We start from the raw sequence: 24,492 nt of genomic DNA on the forward strand, positions 1-24,492 counted from the left end.
GAAAATCACATTAGTGTTCAAAAATGAGTATATTCACATCTGCCCCACCATTTCTTTTCTACACAGATCCCTTATCAGGAAGAGCAGTATGTACATACATGTATATTGGCTACTTTCACATGAGAGGAGCATGGTTCAATCTTGAAGTCAAGTTTAATACCCTGTACTGAAGCATCAGAAGAATCCACAATGCTGACTGTCTGTTTCATTTAACTCAGTCAGGTCAGGACACTCAGCCTTAAAATGGACGCTAAATGCGTATGTAATGTGCCAATGTAGAACTATGTGTTAGAATATCTTTAGTTAATTCCTCCAAATGTCGTGACGTCGTTGTGGTAAGAGTCTTAAGAATGTTTCCATTTGTGATTAGGTTCAGGGGAACTTTTTAGAGTTACCTGGATGTAGCTTTATTCAATCTACGAAGGCAAGTCAGAAATAATCGCACAGTCTTTTTTTAAATTCCACATACATCATTTTATAATGCAACTTAGTTGATTTTCAATGCACTTTGTCCAATTTTCAACAACCTTTTAGATTCCTTCATTGAAAAATACTTTAGGCTGAGCCCCGAGCCACGAATACACCACCGTCTTCACCTCTTTATCAGAAGTGGATCTTCGTTTTTGTAGGACTTCTTTCAGGTGACCAAACGGGAAAGTCCATCTTTCCAACAGAATCAGTTTATGTGCACTCACAATGGTGTCATTAGTTGTGGATGGGTGTCCAGTTCCTTCTTCATGGCTGAAACTTGTCGAACCCACGTTGAACTTCTCTATTGATTCTTAAAGGGCACCTGTCTCCCCGTTTTTTCCGTATGAGATAAAAATACTGTTAAATAGGGCCTGAACTGTGCATTACAACAGTGTATTTTGTGGACCCCGATTCCCCACCTATGCTGCCAAAATACGTTACCAAAGTAGCCGTTTTCGCCTGTCAATCAGGCTGGTCTGGTCAAAAGGGCGTGGTGTCTTCCCCCAGATCTTGCTTAGTTTTCCGTTGGTGGCGTAGTGGTGTGCGCATGTCCAAGATCCCGAATCCACTGCACAGGGGAGTTAAAAGAGCGCGATGTGTGCTATTTCATTGGTGATCGGTGCGGGCGGCCATCTTCCTTTGGCCGCGCGTGCGCAGAAGCGGCGCTCTGCTGGCCGCGGCTTCAGGAAAATGGCCGCCCTTTTGACCAGACCAGCCTGATTGACAGGCGAAAACGGCTACTTTGGTAACGTATTTTGGCAGCATAGGTGGGGAATCGGGGTCCACAAAATACACTGTTGTAATGCACAGCTCAGGCCCTATTTAACAGTATTTTTATCTCATACGGAAAAAACTGGGTGACAGGTGCCCTTTAAACACTTCCTTGCGAGAAATACAAATTTTCCACACAGGGCACAAAGTGTTCGATAAATATTGGCTTCAGACACCCTCAGAACAGAAAAGCTGAATCACTGAACGCTGTTCTTCATAAAAAGCAAAGTCCAAGTGGGGCGGCCATTGTTTCTTACATCACTGTCACAAATGAATTAACACATTCAGACCTGAACAGCAGTGACTGGGGAAACTATGATCTTGTACGGAAAGCACTGATAAGATAGTTATACAGTAGTTTTAATATAAGTGCGGTGTCCTCATATCAATATGTAATTGGTTTTGTTTATCTGATTAGGTTTTGTTTCATGAAGTAGGTTTAATTTGTTTATCTGATTTGGGTGTATGCCAAATTCACTCACTATGGTTTATACACCATGGGTTAGATGCATCAAAGCTGTCACGCCAGAATTCCGAGGTAAAAGCTTTGAAATGTTGCAAAATTTGGGCAGCATGGTGGCTTAGTGGTTAGCACAGCAGCCTTGCAGCACTGGAGTCCTGGGTTCAAATCCCACCTTGGACAACATCTGCAAAGAGTTTGTATGTTCTCTCCGTGTTTGCGTGAGTTTCCTCCGAGCACTCCGGTTTCCTCCCACATTCCAAAGACATACTGATAGGGAATTTAGATTGTGAGCCCCATTGGGGACAGTGATGATAATGTCTGTAAAGCGCTGCGTAATATGTTAACGCTATATAAAAATAAAGATTATTATTATTAAGATTAAAATTTAGGCACAACTTGGAGTTGCGTCTACATTTTGTGACTATTGAAGTCTTCATGCTAGTTTTTCTCAGCTCAGACTAAATGGGCAGAGCAGGCACAGAACAGGGTGTGGCGACCGCTGATATTTACATTCATGACCAGCAACGGCTTGAGTAGGATTTGTGGCGAAGCGCCCACAAAGGTCTAAAGCCACTTGTTCGATGCTCCTGATTTATGATCTTCAGGAATCGGAAGCATCTGACTTCAGAACGTCCCCTCATCAAATCAACGATGGTCTTGATGAATCGTGCCCCATGTGACCGGAGTGAGGGCAGTGCTTCAATGACAACACACCCACTGCTACAATGATCCTTTTATGAGCCTTCAGGAAAATAAAAATGGATTCATCAGCTTTTTAAGCATTAGAAACTGTAAAGCAAGGTTCCCTTTCAGTTTGGGGTGGCTCTCGTCAGGGCAGGTGCTCTTCAAACAGACATTCAAGACAAAAATGAGATAAGGGAAAAATAGAAAGGCAATATCTCGGGTTACTGACCAGGAAAAACATACCATGGCCGAACCAAGCCAAAAAACAAACACAAGATTACAAGCTGTTACAATTCATATTGAACACACCTCTATTTAATTTAAAGTAAAATAAAAGTCAAGAATTAATTACGGAAAGGCCTTCAAGAGTGAATCCTCTCCAAAAATCCATCCCTTTTCAAAGAGCACCCAAGATTTACCAAATTTTTATTTTACAGGTTTTTCATTACTTTTGCTTTAGGTATATTAGCCGTGAATTTCTGTCAAAGACTGGTTTTCGCTGGAAATGTGGGTCCTTGTGTCAGAGAGGTTTCACGGTTTCAAAAGTAATAGCAACTAATATTCATCTTATCTTGTCCCCCACAGAACGCCAAAAGAGGAAATTATGTGACAACAGTAAACCACATAAGCACAAACAAAGATATTAAATAGCTGTGTTTTACCAAGAAAAGACTCAACATCAGGCACAGTACCAAGCGCCTCGAGAAGCTCATGTAGAACGTCATTGTGGTCTGGAGAAATCGCATCCTGATGTTCTAAAAGCAGCTACAAAATAGGAAACACTGTCATGAGACTTTATTCACATGTAAAGTTCCTGTCCCACAGAACCGATAATACATAATATACATTTAAGAACATTCTCCTTAATGGAAAAAATAAGATAAATTCCACAAGCCTAAGCAGCCTCCAGACCAGTGGTCCAGTATGCCCTGACTGATGAAGCTTTTACAAAACTAGAACTCCCTGCAAGACCAACAGCCAAAGTTGTCATTTTCCACAGCTGGAGAACAATACTGATGAAATACCGCTAGTCTAGATAATATATAATAGTAGGGCCCATACTTTTACAGTAAATTTCCTTTAATTTTTATTTGCTTATTGTGGCATTTTTTAGGGAAAAAAAAATACCGGTATGTTGTAACACATTTAATCTGTTGTCTACCTTCAAAAAAAGTCTATGGGGAGAGGTTTGTAGACTCGATAAGGGAAAGTTTTGACATTACATTACATGTTGTAATGAAAGTGAGGTCATATGAAAGGCCAATGAGATGTCTTACTAAGCCCCTAGAATTTTTGGAGTGGTGTAGGAGAAATGTAATTTTTAAAAGTTTTTTTTTCAATTTTTTTTTTTTATTATTTCATTGATTTGCTCTATAAAAATATAACAAAATTACTTCCACAGTTGATACCACTTTGTTGGATTGCTGTAGTGACTTCACCACTACAGGGAGATGTAGCAATATAGCAATATCAACCAATCCCTGGGGCAATGCTCGGACTGGTCCTTCGTGAAATCCCTCTAGTGGGCCAACGTACAGCATTTGGCCACCAGCTCCCCACCATCTAAATGAGCAGAGCTTGGCACAGTACACTTGAATATGCATCATCAAGACAGGTCAAGTGAGTCAATGGGGATCCACCAGTTCCACCCTACTGCTTCCTCTATATGATTTGGTTAAGCTATGGCTGCATTTACAACGTAGCCATCTTTCCACTCAAAATTTATGGAGAATGTGTTGGCTGGAAATTGGCAAACAGCGCGAGGCAAAATTTACATATAGCTGTAGAGTAGCCCCCGAAATCAATGTTACTGGTGGGCTGTTAAGCAACTCAAGTCTGATGCTGCTTGAGACAGTTACAGAGAGGCAGAGTTTAAGTGGCACCAGGAAAGTAAGGTCGATTTTTATATTTTTGGATGCAAGCCTATTGAATAAAAGGCTTTTAAACACAGAAATGCCACTTAACTTGTCTTGTAGATTTATGTTTATTTTTTTTTTATTTTTTAAATATCCTACTCCCCTCCTGTTAGTTCATTCTTGTATAAATTATTACTACATATTCACACCCTGAACCCTCCATGACTACTTGATTTAGCACCATATAAACCAATCCGAATAACCGGAAGCAAATGCCAATATAAAATTTAAATCCTTTATTATAAACAATATTTAATAACAGAAAATGCAGAAAAAGTTTAAAAATGAAGATACAACTGTACAATACAGTACAGCCGCCTAACTAGGTAGCACACCCATTTGTATCCTAACTGTCATCATGAAATTAACGCCCATGAGGCTGGGCACCATATAAGCACTATGGTTTTATTTCTAGAAGATTATCTCAGAAAGCTATACATCTTCTAGAAATAAAACCATAGGAATTTTTTGTAGGCTTGTGATAAGCCACTTAAGATATAAGTAACATACATAGTGGGGCATTATAGTGACTAATTATTTCTAGTGCTTATATGGTGCCCAGCCTCATGGGCGTTAATTTCATGATGACAGGATACAAATGGGTGTGCTACCTAGTTAGGCGGCTGTATTGTACAGTTGTATCTTCATTTTTAAACTTTTTCTGCATTTTCTGTTATTAAATATTGTTTATAATAAAGGATTTAAATTTTATATTGGCATTTGCTTCCGGTTATTCGGATTGGTTTATATATTGTTGTGGGAAGCGCCACGAATTAAGCCTAGTATTGCGTATAGGTGAACCTTGATTTAGCACCAGTCTGTAGCACGAATATCCCAAAATAAGTATAATCATTTAACAGATAACCAACAGCGAAACAATATACAAAATTCCAGTGTACAACAATTGAAGCAACCATGTAGTTTTCATACGGCACACCTCTGCAGGAGACTTACCGTAGATCCCAACCTTGAACTTATACCATAGATGCTGACCATGTGGCTCATATGAGGCCCTGAAGAAAGTGGAGCCCACTGCAAAATAGTCTTGTAGAGGTTTGTAATGGGTGGGAAATACTTTATAGGAATATAGTTTGTGCTTCAAACACGGGAACACTAAACATACTAAATGCATGAGGATGGAATGGGGGCATCAGAACTTCCCCATAGATGGACAGGAGTTCAGAAAGGGGCCTAATTTTATATTTGTTAACCTCTTGTGGCCAATGTGCACATCTGTTTGACCCAAATAATTGGAGACCCATTTTAATGTTTTAGTCACATCTCATTCATGATTTTAAGTGCCTTTTGAATGATGGGTATAGTAGAGAGGAACACCTTCACCCTTTATCTATATGGAGATTGATAATACTTTATTATTAATTAATGGCCTTCGGTTCCATCTTGAGCCGAGGCGACTTGATGGATGAACGCTCTTGGTGGAAGATCGATGATCTTCCTAATGTTACATTCGGTATTCACATCTGCTTCCAATTCATGGCAGTTCTTAATTTAAGATTTTTCCTTGTGTTTTACTGACAGTCACAGACAGCTAGGATTATTAGGTGGAGCAATTGCGCAACTAAATGTAAAAATGCTGTGTGTGACTATGTTATACTAATTAGCAACAGCGCACATCAGCGTGGGATATTTGCCGCTATAACATGCTTGAACCTCATAATGTCGGTCACTGATCTCCAGAACTCCCAAAGAAATGCTTGTGGATGTAATTCTTGCCTAACATTTCACTCACATCTTCCCCCTTAGACAAAGATTAATAGCTGATCTCCCAAAGACTCCAAAGTGTTGAGTCACTGTCTCGGCTGAGGGCAACAAACATCCCTAATAATTGTGATGGCCAAAAACGTCGCCTTTATTTCTCCAATACCTAAGTTGGGTAGAGATTGCCCAGTTCCTGATCGCTTCTGGTGCATACTGTAACCAGTATGACATACCCAGACTGGTCTCTTCAGCTAATTTGGATTTTCATTCCCTTTAGACCTTCTGCTGAAACCCCCCTTCCCTCTTTCTCTCAAGCGTTTTACGAAATATCTTCAAAGTGTGAACCTACACATTTATATTCCCCTCCTCTACATATTCTGTATAGGGTCTGGTCACACGTATCAGAATCCACGCAAAAATTCTTGTACAATCTGTGGAAACTCCAAGTCTCAAGAATGTGAACTAAGTTTCTGTAACCTTGATCACATGCAGTAGAAAAAGTGCGCATTACTGTCTCTGAGGTAGAACGTAGAATGGTTTCAGAAGTTTCCACGCAGAAAGGCCACGGATTACCCAAACGGGATGATAATGGGGCTAATCCTTGTGGGAATTTGCCACACAGCAGAAATCTGAGAGTCACCCTTACGGTGGTAACGAGGTGCCTGCTTTCATAAATAGGACAAGCAGACCAGTGTATTAGATAAGCTAAGTAAGAAACATTTAGAAATCAATCTTCACATATATTATATGTAATATTCTATATGGATGAAAGTGATTGTCGTGGCATACTGTACGTACCGAATGAGTATTGATAATTTCTTCTATTGAAATGTATATTACAGGTTTGCTTAACGTGATCAAATCAGAAAATTCATCAATATTGAATTTCTCCTCGGGTTCAGGAACTTCACAGGCAGCTTGAAAGAATTTCCTACACAAGGATGAGATGAAAGATTTGCGGATTGGGACTTTTTTTCATTTTTACTTTATAACAAATAGATGCTTATTGCAATATATTGTACAGTAATGCAATTTACTTTCATAATGGTGAAATTGACTGGTTGGGAAAATCCAGAGAAATTTTGAGTGCATTTACACTGGCCGGTCAACAGTAATGAGCATCTTTAGGAACTCTCGTTCCACCATAATCAGCCAGTATAAACAGGCCAACAATTCCCGACAAATTAACAAAATGCTCGTTGAGTTGGCGAAATGTTTTTTAAGCTTAGTTAAAAATCATTGTTCTTGGCAGCACATCGTTCTATAAACAAGGCATGTGCTGCCGAGAACAATGACAATCTAAGGACAATGATTGCGTTAGTGATAGTTCTGTGTGCATGGAAGGGCGGTCAGCCTGTTTAGGCTATTAAACGACCCCCAGCTGACCAGCAGCCATTTAACGCTGTGCGTCGGCTAGTCTACATGCAAATGTTGCTGAGTGCAGCCAAAGAAAGGTAAAAGCAGAAATCTGATAAATAGCTTCGGACAAATTTTCTATAACTCCTCTCCACAAATTTTGTGATGCAACCTAAACCCGCCAATATCTCATTTGTATGAGGACTTCCCAACTCTCCACAGAAAGAAGAGATTGGGATGGGGTGATGGAAATTTGAAAGCCTGATCCTTCTGATCTGCTGGCAGAGGAGTCTGGAGCAGACACTTCTCTTCCGAGCATTGCCAACTTTACATAAACAAAAACTGAGGACAATAAATAGCTAATAATAATCTAATAATAAAATAGCTAATATTAACCGCCGCACAAACGGATATTCAACTTTAACAACTGCACCCACATATAAATCACCAACCTGAATTTCTGGTACGTCTGAGATAAGTAGCCGTTCATTGAGGACATATGAGCATTTTCTCCATCAAAAAGTTTATTAGAAGCAGCGTGTTGAAGAACTTTCGCAACAGAACCCAAGTTTCTCCTCTGGTCTGAATGAATCTGCCCTCCTGCTGTCATGTCAATGATGTCAAATCCGTCTGGAGCTACGATGGCAGGATTCATGTACCGGTAATAAAGAAGGTTTCCAACAATCTAAAAAAAGAGAGAAAAACACATGATGCAACTGCCAAGGATACAGATTGTGTCCATGAACGGAGTTATTAGAGTTGAGGCTTATTCAGACGTCCATGCAAATCAGCTCAAGATCCGCAATGCATCCAGACTAGTGGTGAGCGAGTATACTCGTTGCTCACACTCGGGTGGTCTCCGAGTATTTGGTAGTGCTCAGAGATTTAGTTTTACTTGCCTCATCTGCATGATTTACGGTTGCTAAACAGGTCGAATACATGTGGGGGTTGCCTGTTTGTTAGGGAATTCCCACATGTATTCAGGCTGTCCAGTAGCTGTAAATCATGCAGCTGAGGGACGAAAACTAAATCTCCGAGCAGTAACAAATACTCGGAGATCACCCGAGCAACAATGCTATTCGCTCATCACTAATCAACCCAAGCATGACAGCCTCATTGAAATACATGAAGCTGTCAAAATCGGGTTGGGAGCCCTTAAAGGGCAATTTTACCACAAAATGGCATTTTCACACAAATAAATGTATTACGGTAAAAGTATTATGTGTATTAATCGAGGACTTCTTTTACTGATGACTATGTAATGCTCATAGATGCCTGGACCAACCGGATGAGGTTTACCATAAAGAATTAAAATGCAAAACTTCGGTCCTATGAAGAACAATTCAACTAACACTTTATTGCAATTGTGACCTCTGCAGGTTGAAGGAGGCAATATATTCCAAAGAGAAAACATTTTAGACTTTTGTGAAGACCCATCAATAAACAAGAATATTTTAAAAGCAGGAAAATATTAAATGCCTATAAAAAAAAAGAAAAAAAAAAAGAAGTGCATGACAAGGGTTTACACACAGTAAATTCCCACATGCTTGATGAGGGTGTGATGGATAGGTCTCAGAAAAGGAAGCTTTAATGTATCAGTACTGCTGTGTTTTGAAAGATACTGTACAAAGTTTGAAAAATGTATAAGTATAATGTAAATATAAGTTGTTGACGTCCTAAAAATTACTCCAAAGTTTGAGTGGTTGACGTATAAACTACTGGAAAGCGCATATTAGTTTCCTGTGGGAATTTTCTGTATGTTAAGTCTAGGATTGAGTGGGTGAGCTCCTTGCACAGACTGGGCATATACAGTGGGGAAAATAAGTATTTGATACACTGCCAATTTTGCAAGTTTTCCCACCTACAAAGAATAGGGAGAGGGTCTGTAATTTTTATCGTAGGTACACTGCACCTGTGAGACAGAATGTAAAAATAAAATATAGAAAATCAAATTACCGTATTTTCCGGCGTATAAGACGACTTTTTAACCCCCGAAAATCTTCTTAAAAGTCGGGGGTCGTCTTATACGCCGGGAATCGTCGTGTACGCCGGTGTATATGGTGGGTGGGGAGGGGGAGTGATCCTGATGACGAGGGGGCGTCTCACAGGAAAGTGAGTAATCCCCATTACCTTATCCTAGCGGTGCAGCGTGGGGGTGTCAGTGCTGGGAGCGGCGGCGGCTGCTGTGTTCTGGTGCGGCGGCTCCTCTTCTGTGTGGGGCCTCTGTGCTGTGAGGTGGCGGCGGTAGCGGCGTATCTTTATCCAGTCGGGGCTCCTCCGGCATCTCCTTAGCCCTGGAGGCCCCGCCGCAACTCCATCGGTGCAATGTGGTGGCCTCCGGGAAAATGGCCGCTGCTCAGATTCAGATCTCGTGTCCCGAGATTTCGGGACGAGATCTGAATCTGAGCAGCGGCCATTTTCCCGGAGGCCACCGCATCGCACCTATTGAGCTGCCTCCGGGAAAATGGCCGCTGCATTGCACCGATGGAGTTGCGGCGGGGCCTCCAGGGCTAAGGAGATGCCGGAGGAGCCCCAACTGGATAAAGATATGCCGCCGCCACCGCCACCTCACAGCACAGAGGCCCCACACAGAAGAGGAGCCGCCGCACCAGAGCACAGCAGCCGCCGCACCAGAGTACAGCAGCCGCCGCCGCCGCCACTCCCAGCACTGAGACCCCCACGCTGCACCGCTACGATAAGGTAATGGGGGATACTCACTTTCCTGTGAGACGCCCCCTCGGCATCAGGATCACTCCCCCCCCCCCCAAAAGGCACATATTCACCGGCCCTATAAGACGACATAGGGTGTATAAGAAGACCCCCGACTTTTAAGAAGATTTTATATTTTAACTGGTAAAGTTGGGGGGTCGTCTTATACGCCCAGTCGTCTTATACGCCGGAAAATACGGTATATGATGTTTAATAATTATTTCATGAAATAAAATGCAATGTAAGTATTTGATCACCTACCAACGAGCAAAAATTCAAGCTCTCACAGACCTATTAGTTTTTCTTAAACAAGCCCTCCTACTCTGCACTAATTACCTGTATTAATTACACCTGTATGAACTCGTTACCTGTACAAAAGATACCTGTCCACACACTCAATCACACTCCAACAACTCCACCATGGCCAAGACCAAAGAGCTACTGAGGACACCAGGGACAAAATTGTAGAGCTGCACAAGGCTGGGATGGGATACAGGACAATAGGCAAGCAGCTTGGTGAGAAGGCAACAACTTTTGGCACAATTATTAGAAAATGGAAGAAACACAAGATGACTGTCATTCTTCTTCAGTCTGGGGCTCCATGCAAGATCTTGTCTCGTGGGGCAAGGATGATTATGAGGGTATGTTTCCACATTCAGGAAACGCTGCGTTTTTGACGCTGCGTTTTTCCGCAGCGTCAAAAACGCAGCGTCCAGATGTTACAGCATAGTGGATGGGATTTCATGAAATCCAGACTCCACTATGCGTTAAAAAACGCATGCGTTTTTGCCGCGAAAACGCATGCGTGGTGCGTTTTTTCGAAACGCAGCATGTTGCTACTATGAGCAAAACACGCAGGTACACCACAGGTGACCTGCTAGTGACCTCAGGTGCAGTTTTGGTCAGGATTTTACCTGCATAAAATCCTGACCAAAGCCTGAAGCAAAACTGAACGTGGAAACATACCCTGAGAAAGGTCTGGTCAATGACCCGAAGAGAGTTGGGACCACAGTCTCAAACATTACCGTTAGTAACACACTACGCGGTCATGGATTAAAATCCTGCAGGGCTCGCAATGTGCCCCTGCTCACACCAGCACATGTCCATGCGCGTTTGAAGTTCGCAAATCCAGAGAAGGCATGGAAGAAGGTCATGAGACCAAATAGAACATTTTGGTATCAACTCCACTTGCCGCATTTGGAGGAAGAAGGACGAGTACAACCCCAAAAACACAGTCCCAACCGTGAAGCATGGTGGGGCAAACACCATACTTTGAGGGTGCTTTTCTGCAAAGGAGATAGGACAACTGCACCATATTGAAGGGAGGATGGATGGTGTCATGTATTGTGAGATTTTAGCCAACAACCTCATTCCCTCAAAGGGCAATGACCTGAAACACACAGCGAGGGAGCTAAGCAGTGGCTCCAAAAGAAGCGGCTCCGTAAGAAGCATTTTAAGGTCCTGGAGTCACCTAGCCAGTTTCCAAACCTCAACCCAATAGAAAATCTTTGGAGGGAGCTGAAACTCAAACTACAGAATCATAAGTGAAACAACCAACCTTTAAGAGTTCATCTTCTGTAGCATCAGGAAATTTTTCATGTAGGGAGTTCTTCAGAACTTTTGCTACGTATCGCATTCCATATCTTCAAAGAAAACAAAATAAGGTGGAAAACTTTTAGTATCCGAACTTGCAGAATTTTTTATTGCTCATTGGCAAACTGGAAAAATCAGCAGCAATCTGGTAAACTGAAATTACAAGGCTTTTGTTCCATGAAGCACTCTGATAAGAAAATAAGAATACTGACGCGAGGGTATCGTAAATAACGAGGATGGATATAATTCTGGTGTCATGGTTCATCTATCTCCTCATTACAAGATGATTGTGTAGAATGTGTGGTTGTCCATTAACTGGAGAACCACGATTCATGCTGCGTACCACGTTTCAGTGTCCGATTCATGCTGCCTATGTCCAGGGACCAACAGTCATCAGACAGGTTGCCTTTAAAGGGAATCTGTTAGTAAGATCAAGCCCCACACAAACCGCATATGTGGACATTCAGGTCTTTGAAATGTAAATCCATCGACACCTTTATATCTTCTATTTGTTGCTATATTCAAAGTAATTAGCTCATTCATTTATATGCGAATGAGGCGTTAAGTGCTTTGGATGTGATACAATATGCAAATACAGCATTTAAAGAGCCGCTGCTTCTCAAAGTTGTTTCCCACCCAGCATCAGCCTTTTTAGCGTTATCGATAGCTCACTGTGTGTGTAATATCAGGCACAGGCATCAATACCCATCAGTGATCCATCAAAAAAGCTTTAAAGACTAGTGATGGGTGGGGAAACAACCTCAGTGGTTCCTTTAAGTGCTCTATCATACTCAGAGCACTCAATTGTTTATCTGCATATGAATTAAAATGCTAATTTCTTGGGAATGCAGCAACAGATACATGATTTAAAAGGTATCTATGGATGTACATTTCAAAACCCTGCATGCCAATGTAAGCAGTTTGGGGGGGAAGTTGATGTCACTGGAAGATTCCCTTTAAAGGGAACCTGTCTGATGATTGATGGTCCAAGAAACATGAAAAGCATGAAATGTGGTACAGAGTATGGATCATGGCTCAGGCATTATATCAGCTGACAGGTTCCATTTAATGTGTCCAGATTTTAGGCAAAATCCAAATAAGACATTAAGGGGCATGTTCTAGTCTAAACTAATGCACATTTTTATCTACAGGGATTAACCTGCAGAGTAGTCCCCATTCCTCTCTTACCAGGCCAGGACTGTAAATATGACATTTAGCAGCTAACACCTAGTACATAGTATATAAGCACACGCATGTACAGTGCCGTATGCTGAGACTGCGTCGTACGCTACAAAGGAGGTCAAACCGGACCACCAGTATTTATAGCCCTGGCTGTACATATGCTTAGCATTAGTAGTTTGGTCATATTTTAGAAAGTTTAACCGAAGGAAGAAACATGATAAAAGTGGAAACAGATGAAGAGACGTCACAGCTGCTCTAGCTAAAGCAAAAAAAAAAACATAAACAAAGCCAATCAAGATGAAAAACTGAGGTCCGCAATCTTCACGATGCTCAATAATCAGAACCTGAATGCATGAGTTTAACCGAGTTACACATATCTCATGGGTTAAAGGTTTGGGATCACAGATTTAGGGTCTTGAATTAGAACAACTGGTCAAAATAGTGACCCCTTGTAGATATTTCTCCTCATACTTCCCAATAAGACAGTCTCTAGGGAGAAGCCCGACTTATGAAACCGGAGTATTAGGGTATATTCACACGTTAAGTATTTGGTGCAGAAACGTCGGCATCTCTTGGCGGGAAAAACGCAGTGGCAAAAATGCCACATTTTTGCTGTGCTTTAGCTGTGTTCTTTTACTTGTGTTTTTGGTGCAGATTTTTCCCCCACTCATTAGTATGGGTGAAATCTGCAGCAAAAACGGTAAAGGGTTTAAATTTACAAGTCACAAAAGAGCAAATGTGCACATGAGACTTCAGGATTCTCATTCACTTTGCTGGCTTCAAGAAACCTTTCATGTTTTGTGACAAATCTGCACTGAAAAAAATGCAGCAAAAATGCACATTGCTTTTAAGAGGTTGTCTAGGGAGAATAATTCTTAAAGATATGCCTATATTGGTTTACATTTTTATTAAAATAAATATACACTCCCCCCTTTCTCCATCCACAACACTGCCAGGGCCCCCCCCCCCCCCATAAACTCCACATCCTGCTGAAGCGATAACATTATGCAACAAGGAAATGTGACCACTGCAGCCAATCACTGACCGCAGCAGTCATGTCTCTGTGATGGGACATCTTTACTATAGCAGAAAGTAGAGATCGATAGTGGAGTGTGCATTGTTGGAATCAAAGCAGCGGAAAACTGGGTGGCTTATTTTATTTAGATTTAGGGTTTTTTTTAAGAATCAGAGAATGGTTAAAAAAAAAAAAGTACTCTCCAGACAACCCATTTACTTTATTCTACACAGGACATTGAATTATTATTGTAAAAATCCACAAAGTGAAAAATCTACAAAAATTATATAAGCAAACAATAAGAAGATTACTTACGGAATGAGATCCAGGGATGAGAATATGGACTGCAGAACCTTGTCGGTCACTGTACGCAGACTTTGTATTGAAGACTCCAGTTTACTGACAACCTCAGGGTGTGATAAAGCTTGTTCAGTGGTCACGTCATACGGGAGTTTGCTGCAAAGAATTAGCCCACCTTTAGATATTCTGGTGAATACGTTTCCATTCCCATCTTACACCTGCCCCCCTTATCCATGTACCCCAATATCACTGGCCTTTAAAGTTTCATACAATCAGATGTCTGAACCTGTAGCTACTGTGACTACAAGGTGAGGCCGGATCTGAGCTTAGGCCTTAGGCTTATTTCACACTTGCGTCGGTACGGGTCCGATGCTAAGCATCGGTGCGACGTACCGACGCACGTTGTGAAAATTTGGCACAATGTGGGCAGCGGATGCAGTTTTTCAACGCATCCGCTGCCCATTGTAAAGTCCCGGGCAGGAGGGCGCGGAGTATGGCCATACGTCGCGATCCGTCGGCAATACAAGTCTATGGGAAAAAAACGCATCCTGCGGGCACATTTGCAGGATGCGTTTTTTCCCAAAACGACGCATTGCGACGGATTCCAAATGACGCAAGTGTGAAAGAAACCTTAGTGTAACGTGCTGGTCCTACCCTTGATTAAAAGGCATCTTAAATACCGCAAGCGTAATGTAGCGGCCCCTCGCCACCAATGATTTTAGCATCATCACTCATTGCTCTAAAATTACAAAAAGTAACTAGATTTTACCATAAAAGCAAAAAAATATATACAATGTAACTGTTACCGGGGAGAAGGAATTAATGTTGGGCTTGTCTGCTAATTGAAATGGCACTAAATGGACTTACGGTACATAATATTTATGGTCAAATATATACACAGACTACGGGTCAGTAAGGTCTAACGTTACACTGGATATTATTTAGGGTTTTTTTCCTATGCAAACCATCTAAAAAATACAACTTTACTGCAAGATACTAACGATGCAGGACACTGGTAGGAGCAGTCGGTATAAGGTCACAGACGAGAGCAACAATAACTGGAAGAGAAGTTGACATTTCTCATCTCATCCTTGAGTGATCCACAATCTGACAAATGTCAACACGTTTCTTTAAGGAGTAAATTTATACTACATTGTATTCGGTACTCGAGGTCTAAATATGCCCAGACGTCTAACCTTGCTTCCCCTGTGGCCGTTTCCAGCTGATTCACCCAGGCCTTATACACCTCTACCGGGCTGGTATTGATGATCAGGGATTTATCTTCAATGATCTCTTTCACCACAGGTGCCAGGAGCTGCCGCAGCGTATTCTGCCCTCGTGCTCCTCGATTAAAGCTGACTACCATCTTTATCACTGTTGGATTCCCTGTGACTATATCTTGTATCTGGTCAACTTTGGATCTTAAAAAAACAAAATCAAAGAAATAATTAACGCATTGTCACATATGTACACACACAAACATATTTTCACGCTACACCCGCAGACTTCAATTTATTTTATTTGGCCTCTATGTGATTTACCAACAAGAGCATTGGTGAAATGATTCATGTTTTTTTTTTACATATTTTAGAAATATAAATCTGACAATTGTAATGTGCATTTGTATTCAGCCCCCCTTTGTTGGACCACCTTTCGCTGCAAGTCTTTTGGGGTATGTCACTACCAGCGCTGCGCATCTAGAGGTGACATTTTTGCCCATTCTCCTTTGCACACTAGATCAGTGAGATTGGATGGAGAAGTCTGTGAACAGCAATTTTCACCTCTTGCCCCAGATTCTCTACGGGATTTAGGTCTGGACTGTAACTGGGCCGTTCACACACATGAAAACGCTTTGATCTAAAATATCCCATTGTAACTCTGCCAGTATGTTTAAGGTCGCTGTCATGCTGGAATGTGAACCTACGCCCCAGTCTCAAGTCTTTTTCAGTCTCTAAAAGGTTTTAATCATTATTGCCCTGTACTTCGCTCCATCCTTATTTCCATCAACTCTGAACGTCTTCCTTTTCTCTGCTGTTGAAAAAAAATCTGTACAACATGATGCTGCCAGAGACTCTAGTATTTCAGCTGATGTTATTTGTGGGTTTTTCTTTGCATCCCGAACAATTTTCCTGGCATTTGTCACAGGTGAGGAAATTCGATGATGCCCAGCGACAGCCCCGAAACCTGAAAGATCTGGAGAGGATCTGTATGGAGGAGGGGGCCAAAATCCCTACTGGACTGTATGCAAACTTGGTCAAGAACTACAGGAAACGCCTGACTTCTGTAATTGCCAACAAAGGGTTCTGTTCCAAATATTAAGTTCTGTTTTTCATTGTATCAAATACTTATTTCATGCAATAAAATTAAAATTATTTAAAATTCATACAATGTGATTTTCTGTTTTGTTTTTTTTTGTTTTTTGTTTTAGATTCTGTTTCTCACAGTTAAGTGTACCTACGATAAAAATTACAGACCTCTCCATTCTTTGTAGGTGGGAAAACTTGCAAAATCGGCAGTGTGTCAAACACTTATTTTCAGCACTGTATACGTGCTTTTGAAGATGTACAGATAATTCTCACAAAATTAGAATATCATCAAAAAGTTAAATTATTTTAGTTCTTTAATACAAAAAGTGAAACTCATTATACAGAGTCATTACAAACAGAGTGATCCATGTCAAGTGTTTATTTCTGTTAATGTTGATGATTATGGCTTACAGCCATTGAAAACCCAAAAGCCATTATCTCAGTAAATTAGAATACTTTATAACACCAGCTTGAAAAATGATTTTAAAATCCGAAATGTTGGCCTACAGAAATGTATGTTCAGTAAATGCACTCAATACGTGGTTGGGGCTCCTTTTGCATCAATTACTGCATCAATGTGGCGTGGCATGTAGGCGATCAGCCTGTGGCACTGCTGAGGTGTTATGGAAGCCCAGGTTGCTTTGATAGCAGCCTTCAGCTCGTCTGCATTGTGGGGTCTGGTGTCTCTCATCTTCCTCTTGACAATACCCCATAGATTCTCTATGGGGCTAAGGTCAGGCGAGTTTGCTGGTCAATCAAGCACAGTGATACTGTTGTTTTTAGACCAGGTATTGGTACTTTTAGCAGTGTGGACAGGTGCCAAGTCCTGCTGGAGAATGAAATTTCCATCTCCAAAAAGCTTGTCGGCAGAGGGAAGCATGAAGTGCTCTAAAATTTCCTGGTAGACGGCTGTGCTGACTTTGGTCTTGATAAAATACAGTGGACCTACACCAGGAGGTGACATGGCTCCCCAAACCATCACTGAGTGTGGAAACTTTGTAAGGAGATGGACCGGACTCCGGGTACCTGCATGCTGGGTCCGGAACTGAAAGGACTGAATACTCTGCCTCCTGGGGGAAGCCTGAGAGAGGCGGACTTCCCCTGCTGCGGGAGGGAAGGAAGTGGGTGACAGGGCTTCCTGCTGAGAGGAGGGGGAAGAGAGAGCCAATAAAGGGCGCGCAGCCAGAGAGGAGAAAGCACGCGCAAGAGGAGAGTTGCGGGCCAGAGCAGAGCGGTGCACATCAGTGAGTGGCGCGCTCAGTCTCCCTTGCCCTCAGAGAGTACTGGCACTGTAGCAGGCCACATAGAGGGGGCCCCATCACGTGCAGAGACAGGCGTGTACAGTACCACGCCAGAGAGAGACCGCTGCAGAGCCGTGCAGAGTGGATCAGAGCCATGCAGAGCAGAGGTGTGCAGAACCGTGCACACAGAGCGGAGCCGAGCCGGGTGCCGCAGCAGACATAGAAAGGAGTGCTCCGGTCGGGAGCACTAGCACCAAAGAGATCAGCATCACCTGCTGCCAACAGCGGGGACCAGGGAGAGCAGGACGTACTGTGTGTGCCTAGTGATAACCAGAGAGTACCATGTGCTGTACACGACATGACTGTGAGTACCGCACACGCATTGACCCAAGAGAGATCACACAAGGGACTGAGATTTGCACCCTGAAATGGGGAGTGAATAGCTGTCCTGACCGTCTGTTACCCGACTACCCCCCATTTGAGATAGGTAATGAGCCACGTTGGGCTCGCACCGAACTGTGGCCCGTGCCTTTATTAGCCACATTAGTATATGGACTAGGCCCAGTGGAGGTACCGGAGACCGACCACTGCCGCCAGAAGACGGAAACAGTGACTACAGAACCCTCCAGGAGGAGGCGCTACGCCCGCCATTGCTGGCGCTATTTAGTGCGCAGCAGGAGCTGCTGTGTGAGAACTTCCATATACTCTTGTTTCCTAATTGTTGTGTTTGAACTGTTGCATTTTACCGTACCTTTAATACCGTTAACTCTTTACCTCCCTGCGTGGAGTATATCCCCTGTAAATAAACCAGAAAACCCTTGCTCTGCCTCCCGTCTGTCACTGCATTTCCATTAATATGCTTGGATACAGCACTCTGAACAGCCAGCTTCTTTAGCAATGACCTTTTGTGGCTTACCCTCCTTGTGGAGTGGGTCAGTGACTGCCTTCTCGACATTGCCAAGTCAGCAGTCTTCCCCATGATTGTGGAGCCTACTGAAACATACTAAGGGACCTTTCTGAAACGTTTTTGGGAGCCTTTGCAGGGGCTTTTGTTAATTATTCTAATTTACTGAGATAATGATTTTTGTTTTTGGGTTTTCATTGACTGTAAGCCATAAGCATGAACATTAACAGAAATAAACACTTGAAATAGATCACTCTGTTTGTAATGACTATATACGGTAATATATGAGTTTCACTTTTTGTGTTGAAGAACAAATAAATTAATTTTTTGATGATATTCCAGTTTTCTGAGAAGCACCTGTAGGACAGTGTCTAATGCCTTTTATTGTAAGTGGCTACACTATAAGTCAGAGGTCCCCAACGCTTCTGACCTTGAGAGCCACATTCAGCTCTGAGAGAGGGTCACGAGCCACATCCAGCCTTGAGAGAGGGTCACAAGCCACATTCAGTTCCCACCCCCTTCGCAATAGTGGCAACCAAAGCCCCCGTTACAGACAATGTTAATTTTCCACAAAAATCATCCTAAAGAAGTATATTAAGATCCAGGGGTTCCCACAATTCCCCCATTTAGTGTTCTCCTGTAAAGCACTCCCAAGACACTGTCTCATCCAGCTTCAAAAACCTCCGCTGACAGGTTTGTCATCCAGTCTCCAGCGAACCATACTTAAATTATCTGTAAACCCCTAAGACGAGTATATATGCATCCAGATCTGCTGTTTCGTGTAGAGCTGCTCACAAAATTCACCATTTTCAGATGTGCTCTTCATACCTGTTTGCTAGACCTGCAGCTAATGCACCAAGCTGGCAGACAGCCGCGAGCCACAATTCATGAGACCGCAAGCCACATGTGGCTCCCGAGCTACAGGTTGGGGACCCCTGCTATAAGTCTTCAGTTTTAAATAGACCCTGTCAGCACAGAATGACTGTTCAAACCAAGTACAGGCGCTTGGTGCCCCCTTAGTGTAGCCAAACAATTTAGTACACCATCCCAGTTCCCACCTTCCTGTTTTCCCTTTATCGCCGCCCCCCTTTATTTTGATTGACAGCTCGAGCTTCATAAAGCCAAAAAAGGTTGGAGTCAGATGGAAAACAAATAGGTGAAAGGTGCACTGACCGGTTTGGCCGTGACAAGGGTGCACCGACTGCCTGTACTTGGTTTCAATAGTCATTCTGTGCTGACAGAATCCCTTCAAAAGAGTAAGGATATAAGTCAAACCAGAACCTCCTCCAAAAGAGGTTCTTGCCTTTTTCAATGCAGAGCTGGGTATTGACTGGCAGAATGAGAGGACTTAGATTTAGGTCTAGGAGTGCAATGTGTCTCCTTGTGGAGACTGTCAGCTGGCATAGGGATACTTATAGGCCAAGTAATACATCCTAGGGTACAAATGTATGCAAATTAGCTTTCCTGCAGAAGGAAAGGTTCTTCTTAATTTTCACACTTTTCCTCCCTTGGAGCATTTTCTTACCTAGAAGACTCCCCAAGAAAGCTGGCAGCCTGCACAAGGTAAACTATAGTCCTGATAGTCCAACTGTCAAGGCATGGAGGGAGAACAAGTTTGACAACAGCTGGAGAGTCACAAGTTGGAGATCACAATTATAAGATATGCAAAATACATCAATACATACTTTATTTCCTCTTGCAGTGCAGTTTCAAAGAGTTTTAACAGAAGGTATTCTTCCCGTTGGTTAGAAGCATAATTATACAGTGTGAAGATCACAGTATCCATAAACTTGGTGGACTTATTTTGAGGCATCTGGAAGATCAGCTTGGCCAGGTAAGTTGGGTTAGTCTATAAGATAAAGTAGTAAACTCACACAGAGAAGCTTCACAATAGACAATCATAGTAACATCAATCTGAAAAGTTAATTCATCGGTTGGATTTAAATATCGATAGGCAAAGCAGGATATGTGACACATGTAAACATGTCTATAAATTGTTCCACATTACTGAGGTCTCATAACCTTTGAATTATTGTGCAATGAGGGGATCTGTGAGCTCTGGCAAGCTGTAAAGAAGGGTGTGGACTGTACTGTCACGTTCCTGCCCCTGAAGACAATTGCGTCCTGTGAATAATGCCATGCGTCTTTTACATATATTGTGCCATGTGAAGTGTAAACTATGTCCTGTGTTTTTTAGTGTGTATTGTGATATGGCAACATGCATAATGCAAAGGTCAAGTTTGCCCAGCAACAGTCTTCAGAGTCAGAAGTGGCAAGAGTTGGTACTAACCCATAGCAGTAGGAGCTAGTTCCAGGGAAAGCGCCATACTCCTGCATGCCAGACGCCATCACTCTGATGTACCAGTACCTGGTCTTTTCTTACATTATTGAATTACCTATTGGCGTGCTATGTTACAAACCTGTGAGACCCTATACCCTACAGATATATCTTGATAAAGGCCAGACTTAGGCCGAAACGTTGATTTATCTATCTGAAATTCACAGGGCAACTTTACGTTTTTTTGTCAAATAAACTTTCTTTTTTGCAACATATTTCTGAGTGCCGAAGTTTAACTATCTATAAGACTGTGTAACCGTTGTCTTTTGTACATAACCCTTATCAAGTTCAGTAAAGTCCACATTTTTACACGGAAGTCATTAGCCTGTGGAATTTGTGGTACAGGCCGGCCAAAACCATAAGCTAAAGGTGGCCTGTACAGGTGTAGGGCCCACACAACACTATCATCCACACCCAGCCAAGACTCACAAGACTCACTCTTTCATATAGCACGCCGGGGGGGGGGGGGGGGTGACAAGAGAATACTAATGCCTCGTCCAGGGCTGCCGCCATGCTACAATGCCATGCCCCTTTCCTCTCCTCTCTTGGTTGGCAATAGACTAGCACTGCTCATCCTTATTGCTAGCATCAGGAAAGGACTTAAAGAGGTTGTGTCATGAACAAAGTACATTTTAATTAATTTAATAGATCTTAGAATAAAAATAAATTACACAATTGGATGTGTGAAAATAAAATGTTACTCTGCTGAGATAATCTTATAGATGTGCCCCTGTGTAATGGGTGTGTATGACCATGCAGGAACATGGTCTGATAAATCTCAGCTCCTGGTCGAGGGAGGAAGCAAGAGAGTATACAGACAGGACAGCATGGGATCGTAGTTGTTGCTTTCTGGGAGTTAAAAAAAAGTTTTTAAAACAGGCAGGGAAATGTTTTTCCTTACAGAATGCAGCAGTAATAATGGCCCCCATTCTGACCCCATTTTATAATAATGCCCATCGTACTGGCCCCCTCCCTGTAACAATGTCCACAGTCCTGGTCCACAGCCAGTCACACCCTCTGCTAACGCGTTACACCCATGGGGATCAATATCAAACTCGATTTCCTTGGATCCATCTGGGGGTCCACCTTCTCATTTACACAACACATGCATGACCACTTCTAATAGCAGTGTAACCTTTGTTGCTCTTGTGTAAAGGGGGGGGTGACAGAGTCCGTCATATGCCTCCCCTTCTTTGAACAGTATTCACATTAAAGGTGTGCGGTTCCATAGTGTTTATGACTGTTAATATATTCATTTACTGTTACTGTAATGTGTATGTACTTGACATGTGTTGTATATAGAATCAGTGATAGAATAGGATAGAGGGTAGCAGTAGCATAGAATAGTGGGGCACCATAGAGATAATAGGGAATGAGACTGTTAGGATAAGCATAGTTAGCATAAGTGGTTTTCCAGGCTGGGAGGAGTTACAGATGGGTGTAGTGCAGAGCAGTAGGATATAGTGGGGAGACTTCCTAATTTGTGAAGGAGAGCCTGGGCGGCTATGCCCAGGGCAAGGAGAAGTGATGCAGCAATGAGCGAGGCAGAGATTGCCAGGATGGGACAGGGACTGTCCAGCGAGGCAGAGATTGCCAGGACCAGGCAGAGGTTGCCAGGAAGGGACAGGGACGGTTCAGCGAGGCAGAGATTGCCAGGATCAGGCAGAGGTTGCCAGGACGGGTCAGGGACGGTTCAGCGAGGCAGAGATTGCCAGGACCAGGCAGAGGTTGCCAGGGCGGGACAGGGACTGTTCAGCGAGGCAGAGATTGCCAGGACCAGGCAGAGGTTGCCAGGACGGGACAGGGACTGTTCAGCGAGGCAGAGATTGCCAGGACCAGGCAGAGATTGCCAGGATGGGACAGGGACTGTCCAGCGAGGCAGAGATTGCCAGGACGGGACAGGGACTGTTCAGCGAGGCAGAGATTGCCAGGACCAGGCAGAGGTTGCCAGGACGGGACAGGGACTGTTCAGCGAAGCAGAGATTGCCAGGACCAGGCAGAGATTGCCAGGACGGGACAGGGACTGTTCAGCGAGGCAGAGATTGCCAGGACCAGGCAGAGATTGCCAGGACAGGACAGGGATTGTGCAGTGAGGCATAGATTGCCAGGACTAGGAAGAGATTGCCAGGATGGGACAGGGATTGTCCAGCGAGGCAGAGATTGCTAGGAAAAGCAGAGATTGCCAGGAAGACAGGGAAAGCCCCAGGAATGTCACTGTGTACGCACTGTGCCACATCTGTAATGAAAACCCTGTTGATAAGTAAAGTTGAACTGTTAAGAATGGACATAGAGCCTGGAGTTGTTTGTGAGACCCATGGATCTGGAGCCAGGATGACCGAAACAGAGGGGACTCCGGCAATTAATGTGAGTGTTCTGCTGCGCACGTTTCACATACAGCAGAAGGGACATTATGCTTCCTTTGTGGGGTGCCAGGGTGTGAGAACACTACAGCTCGTTGCCACGACTACCACTCAGGTCACCTTACACTTGCACACCCAGAACAAATGAGCAATAACGTCTCATAGAAACAGACTGAAAGTCAGATCCAAATAGGGTTTTCTTCTTGTGCTCCTCACGGCATTCCTGGGCTCTTATGAACTAAAATGAACCAGTATAGGCTGTAATAAAAGACAACCTGGCTCATATGTGTTGCTGATTTGTTTTGTTCCTTGTGCATTTTTCATGTGCATATTAGGAAAACTGATTGATGAATTTCAAGAGTCTGGACCTTATACTCTGAAGGGCTTTCTAGATTTTGTAGTATATATATATATATATATATATATATATATATATATATATATATATATATATATATATATATATATATATATATATATAGTCGTGTTACTGAGGTTCCCAGGGAAACTTTAATGTTTTACAACCTGATTTCCATAAGCCATGGCTAATGAGACTCATCTATGTTTAGGTAAAAAAAAAAGACAAGGAGGTAAAGGACACTGATTAGAACAAGCAGTAACCGAGTGCTTGCCATGGGTGGCCAGAGATGACATTTTTATCTATTAGTTGTGTTTGCAGCCCGGCCCATTAAGTTGAATAGCCTTACTATTCTACAATTCTAGTGACAGCCCACTGTCAAAGGGGCAGAAAATAGGAAAGCTTTTTTCCTTAAATGCATCGCTTTTTACATATCATATATTTGGTTTCCTTTGATTTTATTTTCTCTTGATTCACATACCTGAAGAAGATAAAACAGATGCTGGTATGCTTCCAGTTTCTTCCTTTTCTCTTTGCTGAGCCCTTTAATACCCTGCTTATCGACCGTCAGCATCTCCTCTACTTGCCCTTTGCTCTTCTTGTTCAGCTTCTTGCTGTGAGACACAACATCCTGCAGAGAGGTACACAGATCTCTATGTTCAGCGATATGCATGTACACAACATTCAAGAAGTTCAGAGTGGACTTTCCCTGGTGAATGGTGCAGTTTTCTGATTAATTTAAAAAAAAAAAAAATCAACTTTTATTTTATATATATATATATTTTTTTAAACATCTTGTCTTAATC

General features: G+C 42.6%; 1 protein-coding gene across 2 annotated transcripts in view; it reads right to left on the reverse strand.

Moving 5' to 3' along the window:
• The window catches only part of IQGAP2 (IQ motif containing GTPase activating protein 2), a 398,264-nt gene that overhangs the window by 16,949 nt on the left and 356,823 nt on the right, over window positions 1–24,492 (reverse strand). For both annotated transcript variants that reach the window (XM_077287309.1, XM_077287298.1), the window contains 8 exons: window positions 24,168–24,317; window positions 20,316–20,479; window positions 15,376–15,600; window positions 14,195–14,335; window positions 11,648–11,732; window positions 7,833–8,065; window positions 6,823–6,955; window positions 3,052–3,154 (listed from right to left, as the gene is read on the reverse strand). In XM_077287309.1, coding sequence (XP_077143424.1) covers window positions 3,052–3,154; window positions 6,823–6,955; window positions 7,833–8,065; window positions 11,648–11,732; window positions 14,195–14,335; window positions 15,376–15,600; window positions 20,316–20,479; window positions 24,168–24,317 — 1,234 coding nt within the window. The remainder of the gene's footprint in view (window positions 1–3,051; window positions 3,155–6,822; window positions 6,956–7,832; window positions 8,066–11,647; window positions 11,733–14,194; window positions 14,336–15,375; window positions 15,601–20,315; window positions 20,480–24,167; window positions 24,318–24,492) is intronic.

The sequence above is a fragment of the Ranitomeya variabilis genome, chromosome 1 (genome assembly GCF_051348905.1).
Source record: "Ranitomeya variabilis isolate aRanVar5 chromosome 1, aRanVar5.hap1, whole genome shotgun sequence".
Taxonomy (NCBI): Eukaryota; Metazoa; Chordata; class Amphibia; order Anura; family Dendrobatidae; genus Ranitomeya; species Ranitomeya variabilis.